We start from the raw sequence: 19,771 nt of genomic DNA on the forward strand, positions 1-19,771 counted from the left end.
TGAAATAATTTAAATACAATAGTAAAAACACTGTTAAGATAAGACAGACGAGAATATAAAATTATGGCATTGCAAGTGAATGAAACTCGGCATTAAATTTGAATTCCAATTATACACGAAATTTATCCCTCACTGGTTCACTTGACTGTACCTTCAACACTTTGAGTGTAATTACGACGTATTCCTTTGATCTGGTGTTCACTGTAGATGTATCAAGCCTAATTTGGTGATGTATCCTTTTCGTTTCACTGACGACTAAGTATCCACGTGACTGCTTCTTCTCCATCCAGATGACTTCTTGGTAAGTCTGTACTGTATGACTTCATGGCAAGCATATCCTCCCAGTTGACTCCCTCACTGTTCACCTTCCGTTTAACTAATGACTAATGACCGACTGAGGCCTCCCCTTCCCGTAGACTGAAGCTATAAGACGTTGGTCCTAGTATTTATAACCATTGGTTGACACACCTACGCTATCTTCAGAAATACCTATGATCTACTCCCACCCTGCTCAAACTGTTTAACACTATGGCGAAATCGCCTGCGGCACCCTGGGTTACTCAAACAAAGTGAGCTCACCGCTAAATACGCACGATGACAGAGCGATGACTCGGCAGTTACTCCAGCAGTATTTCGCAATGTTACAAGTTATTGCACACACTACATCCACAACTGATATACATGTACATGATATATATTGTACATGTTTTTAGTGTTAATCTACACACACGTATATATACATACATTTAACTACAATCACGCAAGCGACAAGCATTGCAGAATTGAACTGAATAATAATAATAATAATAATAATAATAATAATAATAATAATAATAATAATAATAATAATAATAATAATAATAATATCATCACAGATGAAACAATACTAATAATAAAAATACAGATATCACCCTGTAACGGGATTTGAACCGTTACACCTAACGTCAACCTCATCAGAGGAGTTCATGAGATGAAATGAATGACGTGATATATTATGATAGGAAGGGGGAGGGTGAGTAGTAAGTTATAATGTGTTCAATATTCTTCAAAGTTACGTCGTCAGTGATGTCGGGATATGCCGCAAGAAACATCTACTGATTTTTTATTTTTGAAAGTTGGCACGTCTGCGGTCCACTTCAACGGGCGCACTCGACGTGCTCACGCTGGAAGCCGCCCGTTGGATCTTGGCACCACAGGCATATCTGTGCTTCGGTTTCATTTTGTAAGAAATTCGGTCGTTTATCATTGGTGGAGTAATCGGACGTTTTCGCTTTCTTTTTTTTTCCTTTCAAAAAGCGGAACAATATGAAAATGAATCGAAAATTTCACAAAACATATTTTCAAGGGGACGTCCGTCGGTAACGGCGTCACCAACTGAAATTATTTAAGCCGTTTTTGTAGGATATTATATAGGCTTCCAAACGACACTTTATTTTCCGAAGATTTTTTTAATGCTCTCTGAGCGAATTTCAATAGATATAAAGGTTGAGTCTAACCAGCTTTCGTGCCGTAATATAATAAAACTTTCATCAAAGGAAGAATAATTACACACGTATTACAATGAAACAGAAGATTAGTGTGATTTTACAATTAAAATGTCATTTAGTATTTGACTAAACACTAACAAAGTAAACGACAGTATAGATAGAATTACACAAACACATTTACTGAGTGAGAGTGCCAGACTGACGAATGCATAGAGAAGGCGGGTGAATCATCTCTCAGTGTCTATGACCTTGGCAAAAATACGCGGTGCCCCTGCTATGTGTGCTACCTTTCAACACAGCACATGCTACACGTTGCTCCGCGAGTCTCCACTACTTGCTGTGACGCTGTACGAATCGGTTAGCCGCAACGAACGACATTTTGTGCTTATTTTTCTGAATAATTAAAATAAAGGAAGGAACTAAATAAAGAAACAATAGATATTGTACAAATTGCGTTTTTTATAAATTCCTAGTTTCAGGCGAGTTTTTAAATAACTTAGCTTCTTCAGTATGCCGAAAATGGAATATCTTTTCTCCATAAAGTGGGGGGCAACTGCCCCCCCCTCGCCCCACTTAATCGCCGCTACTGAGGGCGTTTCCTGGATGGGAGGTGCGGACCCCTCTCACCAAATAAAAATGAACTTGGCAAATTCAAACAGCACATACTGGTTCTAAATAGGACTACAATACATTAGAAATATTATGAAAACAAGTATTTTCAAATAATTGAATTTAACCTATAAATTCTGTGCCATCTTTGAATGTTTCTCCATGAATATATTTAACTAATTAACTGAAAACATAAATGGAAATTGTAATTTTGGTGGGATATCAAGGGCAGTGCATGGTATTGTTGCAGTGTTGCACAACTCCTAATAATTTTACACTTCATTTATCATCTTTTCTTCTGTTTTAGTTTAATAAACTTAACATATATTAAAAAGCATGTTAAAATCAACCATCTTTGTTTGTTCGCTGTACTAATGCTTCAGAACTGACCAATAAATGCCGCTGGCTTTGAATCAAACTCAGGGGATGTGCTTTCCTACAGCAACTCCCTAGCGGACAGCGCGGCGCAATGTACCTCAGCAGGGACGAGCTTAAGCCTGTATAGCATCAGGTAGCATGCTCGCCAGTGTCGGCCTCAGGGAGTTGCACGAGAATAGCAAGTCCCCTATTGAGAAACAGTTCCAAATGTCCCTGTTAGATAGTGCCACTCTGCGGAGATTACTTGATTCCTTTTTTCTCTCCTCTCGCAAAGGTAATTTCGTTTCCATTTCTTTTTTAATTTACAATTTTTGTTTTACGTTGCACCGATGCAGATAGGTCTTACAGCAACGATGGGATAGAAAAGTAAGTACAGTAAGTAGACTTTTGTCTTCTAGGAAAATGTCTTCTTCTCTTGTTAATTCAAAATTTAGTGCTTGATAATAATGTTTTTAATGTACCATTTGCCACCGAGGTAGACACCTAATTTGCAAATAAAGTGATTTTGATTTGATTTGAAAAGGTCTGGGAATTGGAAGGAAGCAACCATGGCTTTAATTAAGACACAGCCTTAATTTGCCTGGTGTGAAAATGGGAAACTGTGGAAAACCATCTTTAGGGCTTCCAAGAGTGGTGTTCGAACCCACTATCCCCCGAATGCAAGCTCATAGCTACGCGACGCTAACCGAGCGACCGACTTGTTGGGTAATTTCTTTTCCACGCCATACCAGACCACCCACAAAATGACCAACATCTTGCTTCAAGGAAAAATATGAGGGCAAATTTTCAATTCAAGTTAGGCAAAAGTAACTGTGCCTGGCTAAGTGGCTCAGACGGTTGAGGCGCTGGCCTTCTGACCCCAATGTGGCAGGTTCGATCCTGGCTCAGTCCGGTGCTATTTGAAGGTGGTACATCAGCCTCATATCAGTAGATTTACTGGCATGTAAGAGAACTCCTGTGTGACTAAATTCCAGCACCTCAGCGCCTCCGAAAACTGTAAAAAAGTCGTTAGTGGACGTAGAGCCAAAAATATTATTATTGAGAGTAACTGTAGTTATAGTGTATAATTAGCCTCTTATTTCATGGGTTGAAATTGCCAGTGATATTTCAGTTTCACTAGGAATGTAGTTCATTACTTAACAATAATAGAGTCTCTTGTTATTTCTGTAAGCTATAAAAATGTGACACTGAAAATTTTGGTGCAATACCCAGCTTCAGATACCACCAGCTGCCACTGGATACGGATTGTTTGATTTTAATTTCCTTAAACTTTGCTTTTTCACATCATTCAATTACTTTTACTCCAGACCAAGTTATTCATTCTAAGATATTTTGCTTGTGAATTTTCTTAGCAGTGTACAAATACAGAAAATGGAAAACAGAGTCTATTGTCTTAATTTTATAAGTATAGGATATAAACAAACAAGTGTCAAATCAAGTAATGTACAGAGAGCATAGGAACAAGAAGGAACACACAATTGGACAAATATGGCAGGTCAGTATGGGAAGAGGGAGCAACAGAAAGAGGACACAAGGATAAAAGTAAAAACATGTCCCTGTCTTTCTAAACATGACTTGTTTTATTATTGTAAATGTTGAAATAGCCTACTTATAGATTTGAGTGGTTACAAGCCTAAAATTTATGATAATTTTTGCCTTCAGATTTTGACATACCAGTACCATATTGTTACCAGTTCTTATGGATCATGTTTCAGGTAATCCTAAGAGATACTTCTATTTTTCTTTTTTCCCCCAGTTATTTCTGGTAGGCACTGATCTGGATTAAGCCTTGTTTTACTGTAGAGTATTCTTCGTCATACCAACTCTATATGAAGAGATGTAAACACTATTGCATGTTTATGTGGTTGTTAGTAGTATGAAACGATACCACATATCCAAGGAACACAACTTACAACAGCAGAAACTTTCAAATACCTTAGGTCAAACAATCATGCAATAGCAACAATGAAGAAAACAATCACATAACAGGATGGACAAAATGGAGACAAATGATAGGTGTGTTGTGTGACTGACACTTGCATGTCTGGAACGAAGATAAAATTTATAAACAATTTACATGAATGCTGGCCTCTGAGAAAACATCAGGAAAACAAATTAAATCCCATGAGAATAAAAATAAAAAAGCCAAGGTGAAGTAGTGAATAAACCACACAGACAAAATAAAGAAACGTGTATCAGGTGGACCTTCGAAGTCGGACCCCTACTAGACAAGCCAGCGAAGAACCAGCTGTGCTGGTATGGACGTGTCATCCTCCTGTTGTTATTTCTTGATGGATGTAATATTTTTACATATCTCTCTCTTGGCAGAAGCCAGAGCAAAATGTAACTTCTACTAAAGTCTCAGTTTCATTTATGACAGTAGGGAAGCTGGTGAAGTATGGGTGGTACTGAATAAAGTTAGTATTCAGACCCTCACTAGCGCATCTGAGTGTTATGAAAGGTGCTACTCCTATGGCCTGCTATGCTGCTGTGTACAATAAGTGACTTAAATTAAGGCGATCACAAATACCCAGTCCCCGAGTTGGAGGAATTAACCAAACATGATTAAAATCCCTGGCCTGGCCGAAACATAGGAATTGAATCCTGGCTGAGAAGTGATATAGATGGGAAAATTTTCTCACAGAACTGGAGTGTTTATCATAGAGACAGGTTTGGACCGAAAGGAGTGGGAGTATTCATTCTGGTGAAAGAAGAATTTGTTAGCTACGAAAAAATTGAGTATGAGGAACGCGAAATTCTAGGTGTAAGACTTACCGGTATTTGTAAAGATAATAGGCAACTTGATGTTGTTGGGGTGTACGACCTGGCAAGGCCGGTGTTGACACTGAATTACGGAACTATGTGGGGAACGACACAGTAAGGCACGTTACTGTAGCAGGCAATCTGAACTTACCAAATGTAAACTGGGAAGGGAATGCAAACAACAGAAAGCATGACCAACAAAGGGTAAATAATTTAATATGGGAAGGGCAGCTGAATCAGAAAGCAATGGAACCAACTAGAGGGAAAAATATTCTAGACATGGTGGTGATAAAACCAGATGAGCTCTATAGAGAAATTGAAGTGACAGATGATATAAGTGATCATAGATGTTTTTGTCATAGTTAAAAATAAACGTGATAGAAAGGAATGTCATAAAAGTACGAACGACTATTAGACCATACCATATGGTTGTTAAGGGAGACATGGGGGAAAAAAAAAAAAAAAGATCAATGGAAAATATTAAATAAAAATGTCGGCAACCTATGGAATAGGATTAAAGCATGTTGAGGATTTTGAAAACAATTACCTTTAAAAGTGTTAAGGAATGGTAAGGACCTGTTATATTATTAGATTAGGAAGGAGGTGCAGATTAGAAAGAAAGAGTTTGGACTGGTTGTGGGAGTAAGGAGATATTGGAGGACCTTACTGGGAAATTTAATTTAGCAAAATAGAAAAATCGGCTCAGGATAACATGATGGTAAACGTAATTGGCAGACAAATGAATTTCAGGGAGCAGTGGAAGGATATGTACACATACTTTATAAGAAAGAAACAGGTTCTAGGAAGGATATTCCACAGATCATTAATGAACAAGGGGAGTGTATATGTGAGGATTTACAGAAGGCAGAAGTATTCAGTCAGCAGTATGTAAAGGTAATTGGATATAAATATGATGTCCAGATAAAGGGGGCGACTAATATCGACAAAGTATTGACATTTACACATGATAATAAAAACATTTACAAAAGGATAAAAAATTTCAAAGCTAGAAAAGCAGCAGGGTTTGATAATATTTTTGGGGGTATGTTAAAGGCTATAAGTTTGGATATAGTGCCATATCTGAAATATTTGATTACTATTTGCATGAAGGAATGATACTAAATGAAGGGAGAGATACAATAGTTAGCCCCACTGTAGAAGAGAAAGAGTGACAAACATAAAGCAGACAATTTTTTTGTTATTGACCTATCAAAAGCTTTTGATCATTGGAGATTACTGGTGAAAATGAGGGCTACTGAGCTAGACAAAAGAGTGGTTTGAATGGGTGGCTAAATTTCTAGAAAATAGAACTCTGAAATTTAGAGTAGGTGAAGTGTTATTTTGGACCTTTATGTTTTCTTATATACAACCTGTGACAATAAAGTTCAGTGAATGAAGTCAGAAAGGTCGATCCGGCAACACTCGCAACACACAGCGCTGCACCTGCGTAGCAGCAGGTTTTTACCACCTGCTCCCAACGTTGTTCAATTGAGCATCGTGTGTGTGCCCTGTAAGACCTGTTCGACACAGTGCATGTTTAGTGCGTTGGTTCTGAACTGTGAACAGGAACATGAACAACCGAAAGATCAATGTACAGTTTTGTTTTAAACTTAGCAAGACACTGAAAGAAACGCATGCGATGCTGGTACGTGTTTATGAAGCTCAAGCACTGTCCTTGAAGTGTGTGTACGAGTGGTTCACCTGTTTTCAAGGAGGCCGGGAAAGTGTTTGTGACAACCCCCGTAGCGGAAGACCGGCGACCGCCGTCAGTGATGAAAACATTGAGAAGGTGAGGACATTAATCACGAACGATCGGCGATTAACTGTGCGCATGATAGTGGATGAACTGCAGATTAACCATGAATCCATGCGACAAATCGTTACCCAGAAGTTAGGGAAGAGGAAAACGTGTTCTCGTCTTGTGCCACATTCTTGACTGATGATCAGAAGCAGGCACGTTTAGAGGCTTCACAGGATTTTGTCGAAACGGCAGATGCGACACTAAATTTCTTGAACTGTATTGTCACTGAGGATGAAACCTGGTGTCTCAGGTACGACCCGGAAATGAAATGGCAAAGCATGGAATGGCATTCTCCGGGATTCCCTCGTCGGAAAAAGGTCAGAGCCGAAAAGTCACGCATCAAAACGATGCTCATTGCCTTTTTCGATAGTCAAGCATTATCCACAAGGAATTTCTACCTGAGGCAACGATGTTGAATGCTGCATGGTACATTGAAATTTTGACCCGTTTCATGAAACATCTTCGCAGGGACCCCAGTACGCACCACAAGGTGCATGGTTTTTTTGTGCATGACAACGCTCACCCACACACAGCCAATATCGTCAAACAGTTCATGGCAAAAAAGGGGGTGGTGCAACTTGAACATCCCCTATACTCGCCAGATCTCAATCCTCCAGATTTCTTCCTATTCCCACGACTCAAACTCGCTTTGAAAGGAAAGAGATTTGACGATATTGCTGACATCCAAGAAACATGATGAGGCTTTTGAACACCATCCCAAAGGAAGCCTTCTTGCAAAGTTCCAGGACACGTATCACCGATCTCAGCAGTGCATAGTTATGGGAGGGGACTATTTCGAAGGACAGTAAGGTCACTGTTGTGCATTGTTCATCTATGTTGATAGTACAGGACTATTCACCGAACTTTATTGTCACAGGTTGTATAAATGATATGAGTAAAGAACTGGAATCACAGGCAAGACTATTTGTGGATGATGTAATACTGTGTAGAGTAGCAAACGACTTGTAGTATTGTGAGCGACTGCAGGGGGACCTAGTCAATATTGTGAGATAGGCAGTGGCAAATGGGACGAAAAGTCAAGTTGTAAGTCTCACAAAGAGGAAAAGTCCTCTCAGGTTTAGTTACTATGTTGATGGCATGATAGCACCGCATGGGGAACAATGTAAGTAGGCCTACCTATGAGTTAATATTAACAATAATCTTCACTGGGGGTAAACATACTAACAATGTTGTTAAGAAAGGTTACAGATCTCTTTACATGGTTATGAGAGTATTTAGGGGTTGTAGTAAAGATGTGAAGGAGTGGGCATATAAGTCACTGGTAAGACCCCAATTACAGTATGGTTCCAGTGTATGGGACCCACACCAGGACTACTTGATACGAGAACTGGAAGAGATCGAAAGGAAAGCTCCACGATTTGTTCAAGGTGATTTCCGATAAAGGAGTAGTGTTATGCAAAGGTTGCGAACTTGGGGCTGGGAAGACTTGGTAGTAAGGAGAAGAGATGCTCGAATGTCCAATAACGGACTAACTATACTGTGTAGTATGTTTCGAGCTGTCAGTGGAGAGATGGCAGGAATGATGTTAGTAGACGAATAAGCTTGTGCAAAGTTTTTTAAAAGTAGGAAAACCAGGCGAGTTGGCTGTGCGGTTAGGAGCGCGTAGCTGTGAGCTTGCATCCGGGAGATAGTGGGTTCGAATCCCACTCTCGGCAGCCCTGAAGACAGTTATCCGTGGTTTCCCATTTTCACACCAGGCAAATGCTGGGGCTGTACCTTAATTAAGGCCATGGCTGCTTCCTTCCCATTCCTAGGCCTAGGCCTTTCCTGTCCCATCGTCCCGTAAGACCTATTTGTGTCGGTGCGACGTAAAGCAAATAGAAAAAAAAAAGTAGGAAAGATTATAATATAAAGTTGGATTTCTAGAGGACAAATTGGAGCAAATATTCATTTATAGGACAAGGAGTAACAGAATGGAATACATTTGATAAATTTATAAGTTCTTTGAAAGCATTTAAGAAAGAGCTAGGAAAACAGTTGAGAGGGAATCTGCCACCTGGACAATAGCCCTAAATGCAGATATTGATGACTGATTGATTGATTATTGATTGACTGATTGGAAATCAAACTCTGGGCCCTGTGAAACTAAGTCCACTATGCTGACAATTCAGCAAAGGAGGTGGGCTTAAAACATTTTCCATAGTCGATAGTAAAGAATTCAAATAACTGATTAGTTTTTGCAAACAAAATATTCTGTCTTTAGTGTAACATTTAACAAAGTCCTGTACTTCAGGGGCTGTCTGGCCAAGGCGGTGAAGGTGGGCTTGGTTCACCCAGAAGGATGTGGGTTAGATTCCCCGTAATGAATACTGAAAATATAAGAAAATTTTTGAATGTTCCTGTTACGGGGATACTGTGGTGGACAGAGGCGAAAGAAGGTGCGGGCATGAATGGGTCGATGTACAGTAATAAGAAGATTGATTTAAAACTTTAAAATTATAGCTATATTTCTTTCTCAGCTATATTTTGGTTTCTTTCCAAAGTTATACTTTACAATTTCAGGTAACCAAAATTTTGCTTACAAGTTAGGTGACAACGTTCAGAAAATCAGAACAATTAAAAAATGACAAATTAGCAAACTACAGCTTGCAGCTCCCTAATTACATGAGCATAACTGCTCCCGTTAACAAACAGTGAAGGAGACAGGTCTCCCAAGTTCTTTTACATCAACATGAAGAGCGTTATTGCTCTATCAATTTACACTTAGAAATCTATTTCCAAAATTTCACACTTTTCAGGCCTATCAAAGGCACAACCTACATGTTACAAACTCACACAGTATTCACTGACTTCTTTGTTCAACAATCTACATCTTTACATGAAAGGTTTTCTTTTTTTTGCTAGGGGCTTTACGTCGCACCGACACAGATAGGTCTTATGGCGACGATGGGATAGGAAAGGCCTAGGAGTTGGAAGGAAGCGGCCGTGGCCTTAATTAAGGTACAGCCCCAGCATTTGCCTGGTGTGAAAATGGGAAACCACGGAAAACCATTTTCAGGGCTGCCGATAGTGGGATTCGAACCTACTATCTCCCGGATGCAAGCTCACAGCCGCGCGCCTCTACACGCACGGCCAACTCGCCCGGTTTACATGAAAGGAATAACATAGAATTTCACAGGGGTACTGAATACCCATTCTACCAGGCCTTTGTGAAAAATGACAGGTTCAGTTACTGGCCCAAAAATCAAAATGGTGAGGAGGCAGACACTTGTGCTCCTTGAATATTGAAATGAAGTTTAAAACCCTACTTGGGCTTATGGCCCGAAGTTACAGAGGCCAAGCCTATTCTACTGAGGTTACTAGATGGAGAGAATATTTAAATTACAAGGAAAACTGAAAAAGGTTACAAAATCATAGTCACCTCTCTATTCCCTGAATTCGGCTAAGTTCTTTTGACTTGTTTGAAATTTACATTTGAACTTGGAAGTTACATTTCAGAAAATTAAAGTTACATAAGTTTAGTTGAAGATCGGAAACCTTCCCCCTGAGCTAGCTTTCAAAGATTATCACTTAGTTAAACCAGGACTGCCATTACCTTGAGCTGATGGACTATTCAATGATGGGCGAGGCACCTCCGCCTCCTTTGTCAACACACTCTTTGTCGACTGGAACAATCAATAAGACCACCTGGCTCGAAAAATGGGCCAGCTTACCCGAGAGAAAGGTTCCAGGAAACGCTGGGCTAAGGCCCGACACACCCCCAATTTTCATTGGGTAATTTAAATAGATACAAGCCAGAGCTTATTGGCTGAAAAATAAATATTTAGAATTTTCTATTGGTCAACATTTGAAGTTGGCAGGCAGAGATATAAGTGTTGTAAACTTTAACACACCAAAAACAAAGAATAATCAATTCAGTTTAGGAAACCTTAAAATGAAAAAAATACTTTAGAATTTTAATAGTTCCTCTTCACACCAGAGGACATAACATGAGTTTTTAGTAGTGACATCTGTAGAGAAAAGTCCAAGCTTCTTGTATTAGTTGTTGCGCATTTTTAGTTGTAGATGGCATTCTTCAAGGCGCTTCATTTGAATGAACGGGGCTGGTGTACCTCCCGGTACCGTTCCTTAGAGTACCTGCAATTGTAAAAATAACCCTTATCTAAGTCAGCCTGTTAACATAAATCCATTCCATGACTCAGAAGCATTAAAATAAAGGCAAAGTCAACCCCTACCCAGAGGAAAACCTGACAGATGTAATACAGATTCAGAACCACAGACATTTCTGCAAAATTCCAACAGATGTTGGAATTTTTCCTGGTATACTTATTTTAGTTCTTTTTGTTTTCCATGCCTAAATGGTCATCTCTGCAGTAAACAAAATGGATAAATGTAGCAACGTTATTCAGTACAAAGTCATATTTGGGCAACCCAAGTCTCACTAATATTGCATGGTTGTGCGACTTCTGGTGAACTTGTTAATTGTGAATAGTGATAGTTTGATCGTGATGTATTTCTACCCATTAGTCCAGTTTCTTGATACAGGGTCGGGGATGAAGTGAGGTGATATTATAATTATAGCATGACTTTACGGCCTGATGCCCTTCCTGACTGCAACTTCAATTTAGGATCTAATGAAGATAAAATGAATGATGGTGAATGAAATTGGGTGAGGAAGTGGAAAGAATCAGGTGTGGCCTATGAATAGGAACTATATTGGCATTTGCCTCGAAGTGAAGATGGGAAACCACAGAAAACCATTCTCAGGACAGCCGGTGGGGTTCAGACCCTCTCGTATTCTGCATGCAGAGCTCTACTTACTGATAGATAGGCTCTCTGACTATATCAGAGTAGTTTTCTACGATCATGTTGGCAAGATCTTCTCCCAACAGACTACTCACATGGCAATACAAAAAACTCCATAACACATGGCTAAGAGAGACTGATAAGGACATAAAAGAACTGGGGCTAACAGACTTACAAAACAGTCAGGCTGGGAGACAGATCCTAACAAAAGTCCATGGTTTTCAGGAAAAACCTATGGTGAATAAGGCTACCCCCCATATCAGAGGAAAGTAAGTGTTTCTATCAGAAGAAGATGCAACAATAATGTGCAAAGATCAAAGCCCAATGCTTGAACAAGTGTGGTCTCAAATAAGGTCTATTTGAAAGAAGAAGAATCTAAGGAGCTTTTATGCAGTGTTTAAAAAATTGAATTACTCTAATAGTTGTAAATTAATGAAATTCATGTATAATATATACACAAGAACAAACTATTAAATATGACACTTAGATGGCATATTTTTAAAAATGTAAATCATCAATTGCAATAAACATGTAGAAATATCTTCATGTTACAAAGTAGCTAGAAGATCAAAGAAAAAATAATCACACCTCCAAACATTTTAATACTTACAATGAAACATATTGTTACCTCCATTTTTAAACAAGTGACAAATCTCAGTTTCGCACTGCACACATGTGTTAAGGCGTGCGCTGCCCACCAGACCGCTATGAATTTACCTTTCCACATAACCCGTTGAATTGTAAAAGGTACTTCTCTAAAACTATTTCAAACTTTTCTATAACATCTATTCGACAATAAAAATATTTGTTTAGTTTTTGTTTTAGGAAGCCCTAACTGCCCTCCGAAAAAATCCTGGGTAGGCCTAGTCTACAGCACAACGACTTGTGGATAGCGACAGTATTTTGTGGTTTAACGTCGTACTAGCACCTCGAAGGTTTTCGGCTACAGTAAATTACTTTTATTTACTCCTGAACTTAGCTACGTGGAGCTCGTACGCGAACGAAACAAAATTTAATTTAGTTTGACTTTACGTCCCACTAACTGCTTTTACAGTTTTCGGGGACGCCGAAGTGCCGGAATTTAGTCCCGCAGTTCTTTTACGTGCCAGCAAATCTACGGACACGAGGCTGACGCATTTCAGTACATTCAAATACCACAGGACTGGGCCAGGATCGAACCTGCCAAGTTGGGGTCAGAGGGCCAGCGCCGCTCAGCCCGGCTTAGTTTATGCCAGACAATATTTTCTTGAAACTTCTTGAGTAAAACGCAATTTATGATAGCAAGCATCGCAAAATATTTCAGGAGCAAAAGTACATTTTCTTAAATTGAAATAGAAGCAAACGCAGTATTTGTTGGTAGAACAGGTGCTTTCACAAGATCATATCGTCCGCCAGTTGCAACCTACAAGAATCTTAGTGGCCATGACTTTCTCCTACGCCTGTCGACGTCAACCTCTGAAATAGTTTTGGGTTTGAGATTTACTTTTAATTCGTAAAACCATTGAATGTCTAATTCTATTTTTGGCCTTGTAATAACTATTTATTTTCTTAAAATCTTCTGCATCAATAATATACAATTCATATTTAATATTCGTTTTGTTCAATAGTCTCGTCATCATCGACCTCTTTCCGATCTCCTGCGCAGGGGTAGTTCTCTTCTTGCATCTCCGTTGTGGTGTTGGGTTATAGAATTTTATCTTTCTTCGTGTGCACTAGGAATTTTAAGAACTAGAAGTAAGTATAACTTGATAAGTGATTTGTTTCTTCGTCTTTATTGTTTATTTATATGGGAAGTTGAACGAATGTTTGTATCAGCTGCTGGAAGTATAGCCTCATGTCGTATGTTCAGTTAGGGCAAGTAGTACGACGTACGCCTTGTGCCGGTATTTCCTTTCCTGTGTATACGATGCACCTTTTTCCATCAGTGTTCTCGTAAGAGTACTGTGAACAAACTTTGTTAGTGCAATTGAATATTGGTATTGCGTGATAATATTCTTCGCCTCCGATGTTAGACGCTGGAAATAAGTAATTTGAGGAGAAAATCAATGGACCTTAAAACGTGCATTGGTGTGATAGTTTCGTAGGTGTCGTTCTTTCCCCATGATCTCTTTTTTAGATAATCAGCTGAGAGTAAATCATCCAGAAAAACTAGATTATATTCAATACTTTATTGCCCTCAAATTATTTTAAGGGATTGAAAGCATCCTCGGGTTACGGTGGCTCAGTGCAAATGCCATTCTGGACACTCCTTTTCTTTCCCTGTAATAAGCTTCTTTGATTTGCGAAGAGTTTTTGTTTCGTTGTGTATTTAGACTTTTGTTATCCATACATACCCTTGCGTGGTCACCATTGAAAGTTTGTAATTCAAGTTAATTCTCTGATATTCAAGCCCAATGGGCTATTGTAGAATGTTTTGATTTTATGGTCTTCCCATAAAAATTGCATGCCATATGTTTGTCACAGTGATTTCCTTTCCTGTAGAAGTGTGGTCTTACACACTGTTTTGTTGTAGATCATGGCCCCACCACCTTATCCTGACTTGGGAAAGGATGCCCGAGGTATCTTTAGCAAAGGTTATCACTTTGGGTTAATCAAATTGGACTGCAAGACTAAGACATCTTCAGGGGTTGAATTTTCAACTGGTGGAGTTTCTAACCAGGAGACAGGAAAAGTTTTTGGATCGTTGGAGACCAAGTATGGAGTGAAAGAATATGGTAAGTGGACTTATTATTATGATGTAAAGTTTCGAATTTTAATTCTAACTCTATCCTCGCACACATTGGGTATGGTACTTTGTTTTAGCCCATGATTCAATTTTTGTTCATTTCAGGATTAACTTTCTCGGAGAAGTGGAATACCGACAATACTCTAGGCACGGAAATATCCCTTCAAGACAGTATTGCTAAGGGACTGAAAGTATCATTTGATGCTACATTCGCTCCTCAGACTGGGTGAGTCTACCTGGTATGTTGCATGAAATAGTGCTTTTTACAGTGAAGGTAATCTGAGCTTTAAATCAGTTACCTTAGGTCTACCTATGGAAATCTTTGTTGGATCAGCAAGATCCAGTATGTAAATCTTCTGGGTGTGGTATTAAAATCTTCGTTCAAACACAAGTAAACATATTTTCTACACTGAGGAAGAGTTTTGCTTTTACGGCATAGCCCTAGTGTAGGTACTCCACTCACCGCTTGCTGTACATGGAAACTCGGCGGCCGGTGATGCTCTTTTATTTTTAGTTCACGGGATTGTCGATAGGAGCGTCCTTTATGATCTGCGCACTGTTGCCAACTGTTTAGGAAATGTCCAATGGACTTTTGTTGCGAAATTTATTACGTTATAACCACTAAATTACTTTTTCTTGCCGTGCGGGCAGTATGCGCCGCGGCGATAGTGAAGAGCCTCTCAAAGGTAGTGTGGTGTTCTCATGACAGAGCTTGGCCTGGATTTGGAAAGATAGGTTACAGCTACTAAATTACATATTTTTTCTTGGCATGTTTCTTGCTGCGTTTTTATTCTGCGCTGGTTGGTAACGGAACTAGCGAGTTACGAATTATGGGAATGAAGTAATGTCCACCAATAGCCGTGCTCGTAGCTGGCTGGCTAATGGTCGATGGCGCGTGAAAACTTTTTTTGGGTTGGTGGGTCCCTGGCATTGGTAATGAATAAATCTCTTTTCTAAAAGGATTTTAAGGTACAATTCATGCCAATATGTGCCAAGTGCTAAGACTCTCTTGCCAGGGTAGCCATGTTGATGACGTCACAGTTCATCCAATCAACCTCTGGAACGTCAGCCATGATGAAACTGTGAAGTCACGAGGCAACATCTGTACATACAAACACAAAACTATGCATCCCATGGGTTACAGCAGAAAATGAGCACAGCAAATCACAGAATGCATACCTATGATATAAATGTACTGGTTACAACTGTACATTCTGCATCCGAACGTTTATAACAGTATAAGGGAGGGTAAGGAAGGGAACACAATGCAAATAGCCTGCATAAACACAATGCGAACATCCGGCGTACCTAGGATATACATTTCTAGTAAAACTTTACCTTCCGCAGCCCAACGGGTATAACATTCAACGGACGTGAAACTAATGTACATTGTACGTGAATTCCTTTTAGAGGAGGAATGTAGGCCTAGGGCCGCCCCGCTGCTTCGACCCCACTACAGTACATGGCACATGCACACAGAACCAAGAATAGGAGGTAGTCTGTTCTAACGGTACTCAACGATTAATACAGACAGTCCTTTTGGTATCCATTGCACGTACGGCCGGCCATCGTCTAAGAAGTCAGCTAGCACACTTTAATATAACAGCACTCACAAGGTTTGTTCCATCGCATGCTGATACGCAATATAACACCTACAACAACGCACATAAACCCACATGGAATGTACGCATCATTCGTTACGGAGTCACGTACACGATACCGCACTATGGTTATATACGAGCCATTACGGAAATAAATATCTGAAACGTGACTTGACAGTAATGGCACAAGTTTCACGACCACGTGGTAATTGCGACTGGTGCTCCAGCTAATCACTGCCCCTCCACCTTCGATCGAGGCGTACCAGTTGGCGATAGAGGACATGACGGCATGTATTATGGAACGGTGGCCTGTTTCAATAGCAAGGAAGCAGAATGAAATACATTCACACAATGTAATAAGCAACTTACTCGCCTTATTGAGGGTACCGCTTTGCGATGTGGCGCAAAATTGTAGGAAAGGCTGTTGATGGGTGTCTACAATACGTTTCGTGCCGCATGAATTCATCAAAATGCTGGGGAAGGAGAGGACTTCTCATGACCTAAAAAAACGCACGATATCAGTCACACACTACAAATCGCCAATGGAAAGGATCCGCGTATTATGGTGCAATACCGGTACTTACACCTCGTCGCTGGCAGAACCGCTTAAAACGGCTCCAGTATCCTTCAGCCGTATTGGTGCAGGTCCCATCCTTGGGATTACGGTACCCATCCGTATGACAAACGGTCCTGTGGTCGTATCCCAGAGAACCCAGAACATGATAAGCTGGCCATTCATCGGTATAAATTGTTAAGCCGGGAAGTACGAACTGGCGTATTATCGGAATCGGGATAAGTCGGTTCCTAGTGACAACTTGCCGAATAATGCCTCGCTTCAGCACGGTGTCATAGATTTAGAGTACCCATTTTGCCGGTACAATATGAACTCGTCCATATTTCCTGCGTGTAACCACCCACTCATCAACCTGCATGATGATATTGGGCCTACCAAAACAGTACCCATCGACGTTCTGGATTATCTTCCGAGGCAATATCGCGGAAGGTGAAATACTGAACCACAGTACCCTTTCTAATCCCGGATTGCACCGTAGCCACGCAGACAGTAGAGCCAGTAGCCCAAAGGTACATTAATTGCAGAATATTCTGCACTGAAAGGTGCGTTTTCACAAAGAATGTGCCTTCACCTAAAGACTTCGTCTTCATACACTTCCTGCAGCGAAGGATATGGCAGAGATGGGCCGTTAATTCACTGTTCTTCCCCAACACGCGGCACACTACAGCGAGGACATTTCCCGGCCTTCTTCAAGAGGCCTCGCCTCTGGAGGTCTAAAACGATGTCTTCGCTTTGCTGCTCAAGAAAATTAATATTGTGCAAATTATCGTGTCCACAAACCTCCAACCTAGGTGTCTAATCACAGCCTGTAACTTACTGCAAGGTATGTGAAAAGCTGGGATAATGTCCTGCACTCTTGGATTTCCATTTTGGAACTGTCATAATTCGGGCACATTTGACGGACAGAAAGTGCCTGAACCTCCCTCCACCCCCTCCCTTCAACTCCTAATAGCTCTACTTACCTGTTGATTGGCGAAGAACATACATCATATGATTGTTTCCAGAGTAGTTTTACCGGTTACGTGAATGATGTTGATCCACAAAATATCACTGTAATATTTGTCACAAATGGAAGATAGTAATTGCTTTTACTGAAATAAAGTCTCAAATCCCATGTTGATTAAGAAATAATACGAAATATTTTATTTTAGAGAATACATGCTTTACTGCCTTACAACAACTATTTCTGCTACGTCGCAGTGCTTCCGTAAGTGTTTTGTTTGTCCAACACTGTCATCTGTGATGTCTGCTCACTGAAGCTCTTTGGTGTCGTTTTATTGATTTGTCTCATTCGATGTAATTTGATGGGTTGTCGCTTCATGTGCATTAACTGATTTATTAAACGATTTATTGGTCCAGAGATCATGCTATTTTTCAACAAAATACCCGCACTCCCATTCGCTAGAAAGAGAGCTCGTTGGTGCCAGCCCTGGACCTCAAGAAAGAAAGAAAGAAAGAAAGAAAGAAAGAAAAAAAGACGGCGCGAGCAGCGGAATTCAGGACATATGGCCAAAGATAACAAAAGTCACAGACATAGCACACTCATTCATCAGTGCCAGCCCTGGACCTCAAGAAAGAAACAAAAGACGGCGCAAGCAGCGGAATGCAACACCATGGACTCCTATTTACAGCCAGTAAATACGTATACATATTTCCTGCTAGTAACGACAGTATATCTTAATCAACCTGGGATTTGAGACTTTATTTGAGTAAATCAATGATTACTTTTCGTTTGTGACAAATATTACAGCGATATTTTGTGGATCAACATCGTTCACGTAACCGTTTTACCTAAACTATTCACAGGTTTTATTCGCCTTGATTATGCATGTGGTTCAGTATTCCATTATGTGCCATGGATATGTACATATTTCGATGAACTAACGTACAGCGGGACCGCACGTGTTACCCCCCCCCCCCTTGTTCCGTGCGGAAGGGTTGGAGGCCCTGTCTTATATCACATCCTTACAGGTGTCCTACATGAGTTGTCTATAGCAGAACTAGGGGTGTTGTGACGTCATACTCATCACGATTATTTTTGATGTCCATGGTGGAATGTTAACACGCGAGAGGTCGCACCCGTTTTAGAACGCGAGAGGTTGCGCAAAGGCAAATTGCCCACGCTTCATATTTTAATGAGCTGCTATTTTCATTTGGCAGTGAATGCTCTGATAAAAATATAAATATGTGCCCTGTGTAACTGCCTTTCGACTAGTACTAATGTAATAATCCATTAACAATATCTTCTCAAGGGAAAAAATATTAATGAATTTTGTCGCAAAATCTGGTAAGGTTACGAGAGCTTTTAAAGAGCGCGAGAGGTTGTGCGTGAGCAAATTGCCGCAACGTTTCCATTTGTACATTTCAATGAATGATTTGGTCACAATTCAAGATAAAACTACAGCACCACACTTCACTGAAAGGCACCGTAAACCTCATGAACTTTACTTAAGAAACTTTCTTGGAAATGCAGTCGTGTAAGAATACACTACGCGAGGGGTCGCATGAAGGCAATATGCTGCGGCAGATGCGAGAGTGAAAGAAAACTTAACCCTTTCCCGCCCGCATTTTCACTCCGCTTATCCCCAGGTTTCAACCTATTATTTAGCAAAATCTGAAACAGACCGTATTGTTTCAGAAAAAGTTAAATACAGTAAAAACTATTGATCACAATGAATTCAAATTTTCAATAACATTAGAATATAACATCACATCCATTTCTCTGTTTATTGAGACATAATGTATTTTTCACCCCCCCACCTCCTCGTGATACTCGACACAGAGACAGTCTGCATTTGTCACATTCCCATGTTGTCTGAATCCCTCAAAACCAATAGTCATGTGATTTTGTAAGTGAAATGATGCCCATGTATATAAGATTTTATTTGTTCTGGGCAAGTGTCTTCCCATTCTGTTTTTATCTTACCGGAATGCGACTGAAGGCTGCATTGTTATATGCGCAATAGGCTATGTCACTGAATAACTTTTCTCCTCCTAACATAAGTAAAAAACAATCTCTTTCCCCTAATACTCTTTCCGAATTATGCGCAGGTTCAACTCCATCCA

General features: G+C 40.0%; 1 protein-coding gene across 1 annotated transcript in view; it reads left to right on the forward strand.

Annotated features, from left to right (window-relative positions):
• Positions 1–13,394: 13,394 nt before the first annotated feature.
• LOC136857592 (voltage-dependent anion-selective channel) overlaps positions 13,395–19,771 on the forward strand; it is a 108,310-nt gene continuing 101,933 nt past the window's right edge. Inside the window, exons 1-3 of the mRNA XM_067136374.2 lie at positions 13,395–13,539; positions 14,318–14,519; positions 14,636–14,756. Coding sequence (XP_066992475.1) covers positions 14,321–14,519; positions 14,636–14,756 — 320 coding nt within the window. The 5' untranslated portion in view covers positions 13,395–13,539; positions 14,318–14,320. The remainder of the gene's footprint in view (positions 13,540–14,317; positions 14,520–14,635; positions 14,757–19,771) is intronic.

This window comes from Anabrus simplex, chromosome 1, assembly GCF_040414725.1.
Source record: "Anabrus simplex isolate iqAnaSimp1 chromosome 1, ASM4041472v1, whole genome shotgun sequence".
NCBI lineage: Eukaryota > Metazoa > Arthropoda > Insecta > Orthoptera > Tettigoniidae > Anabrus > Anabrus simplex.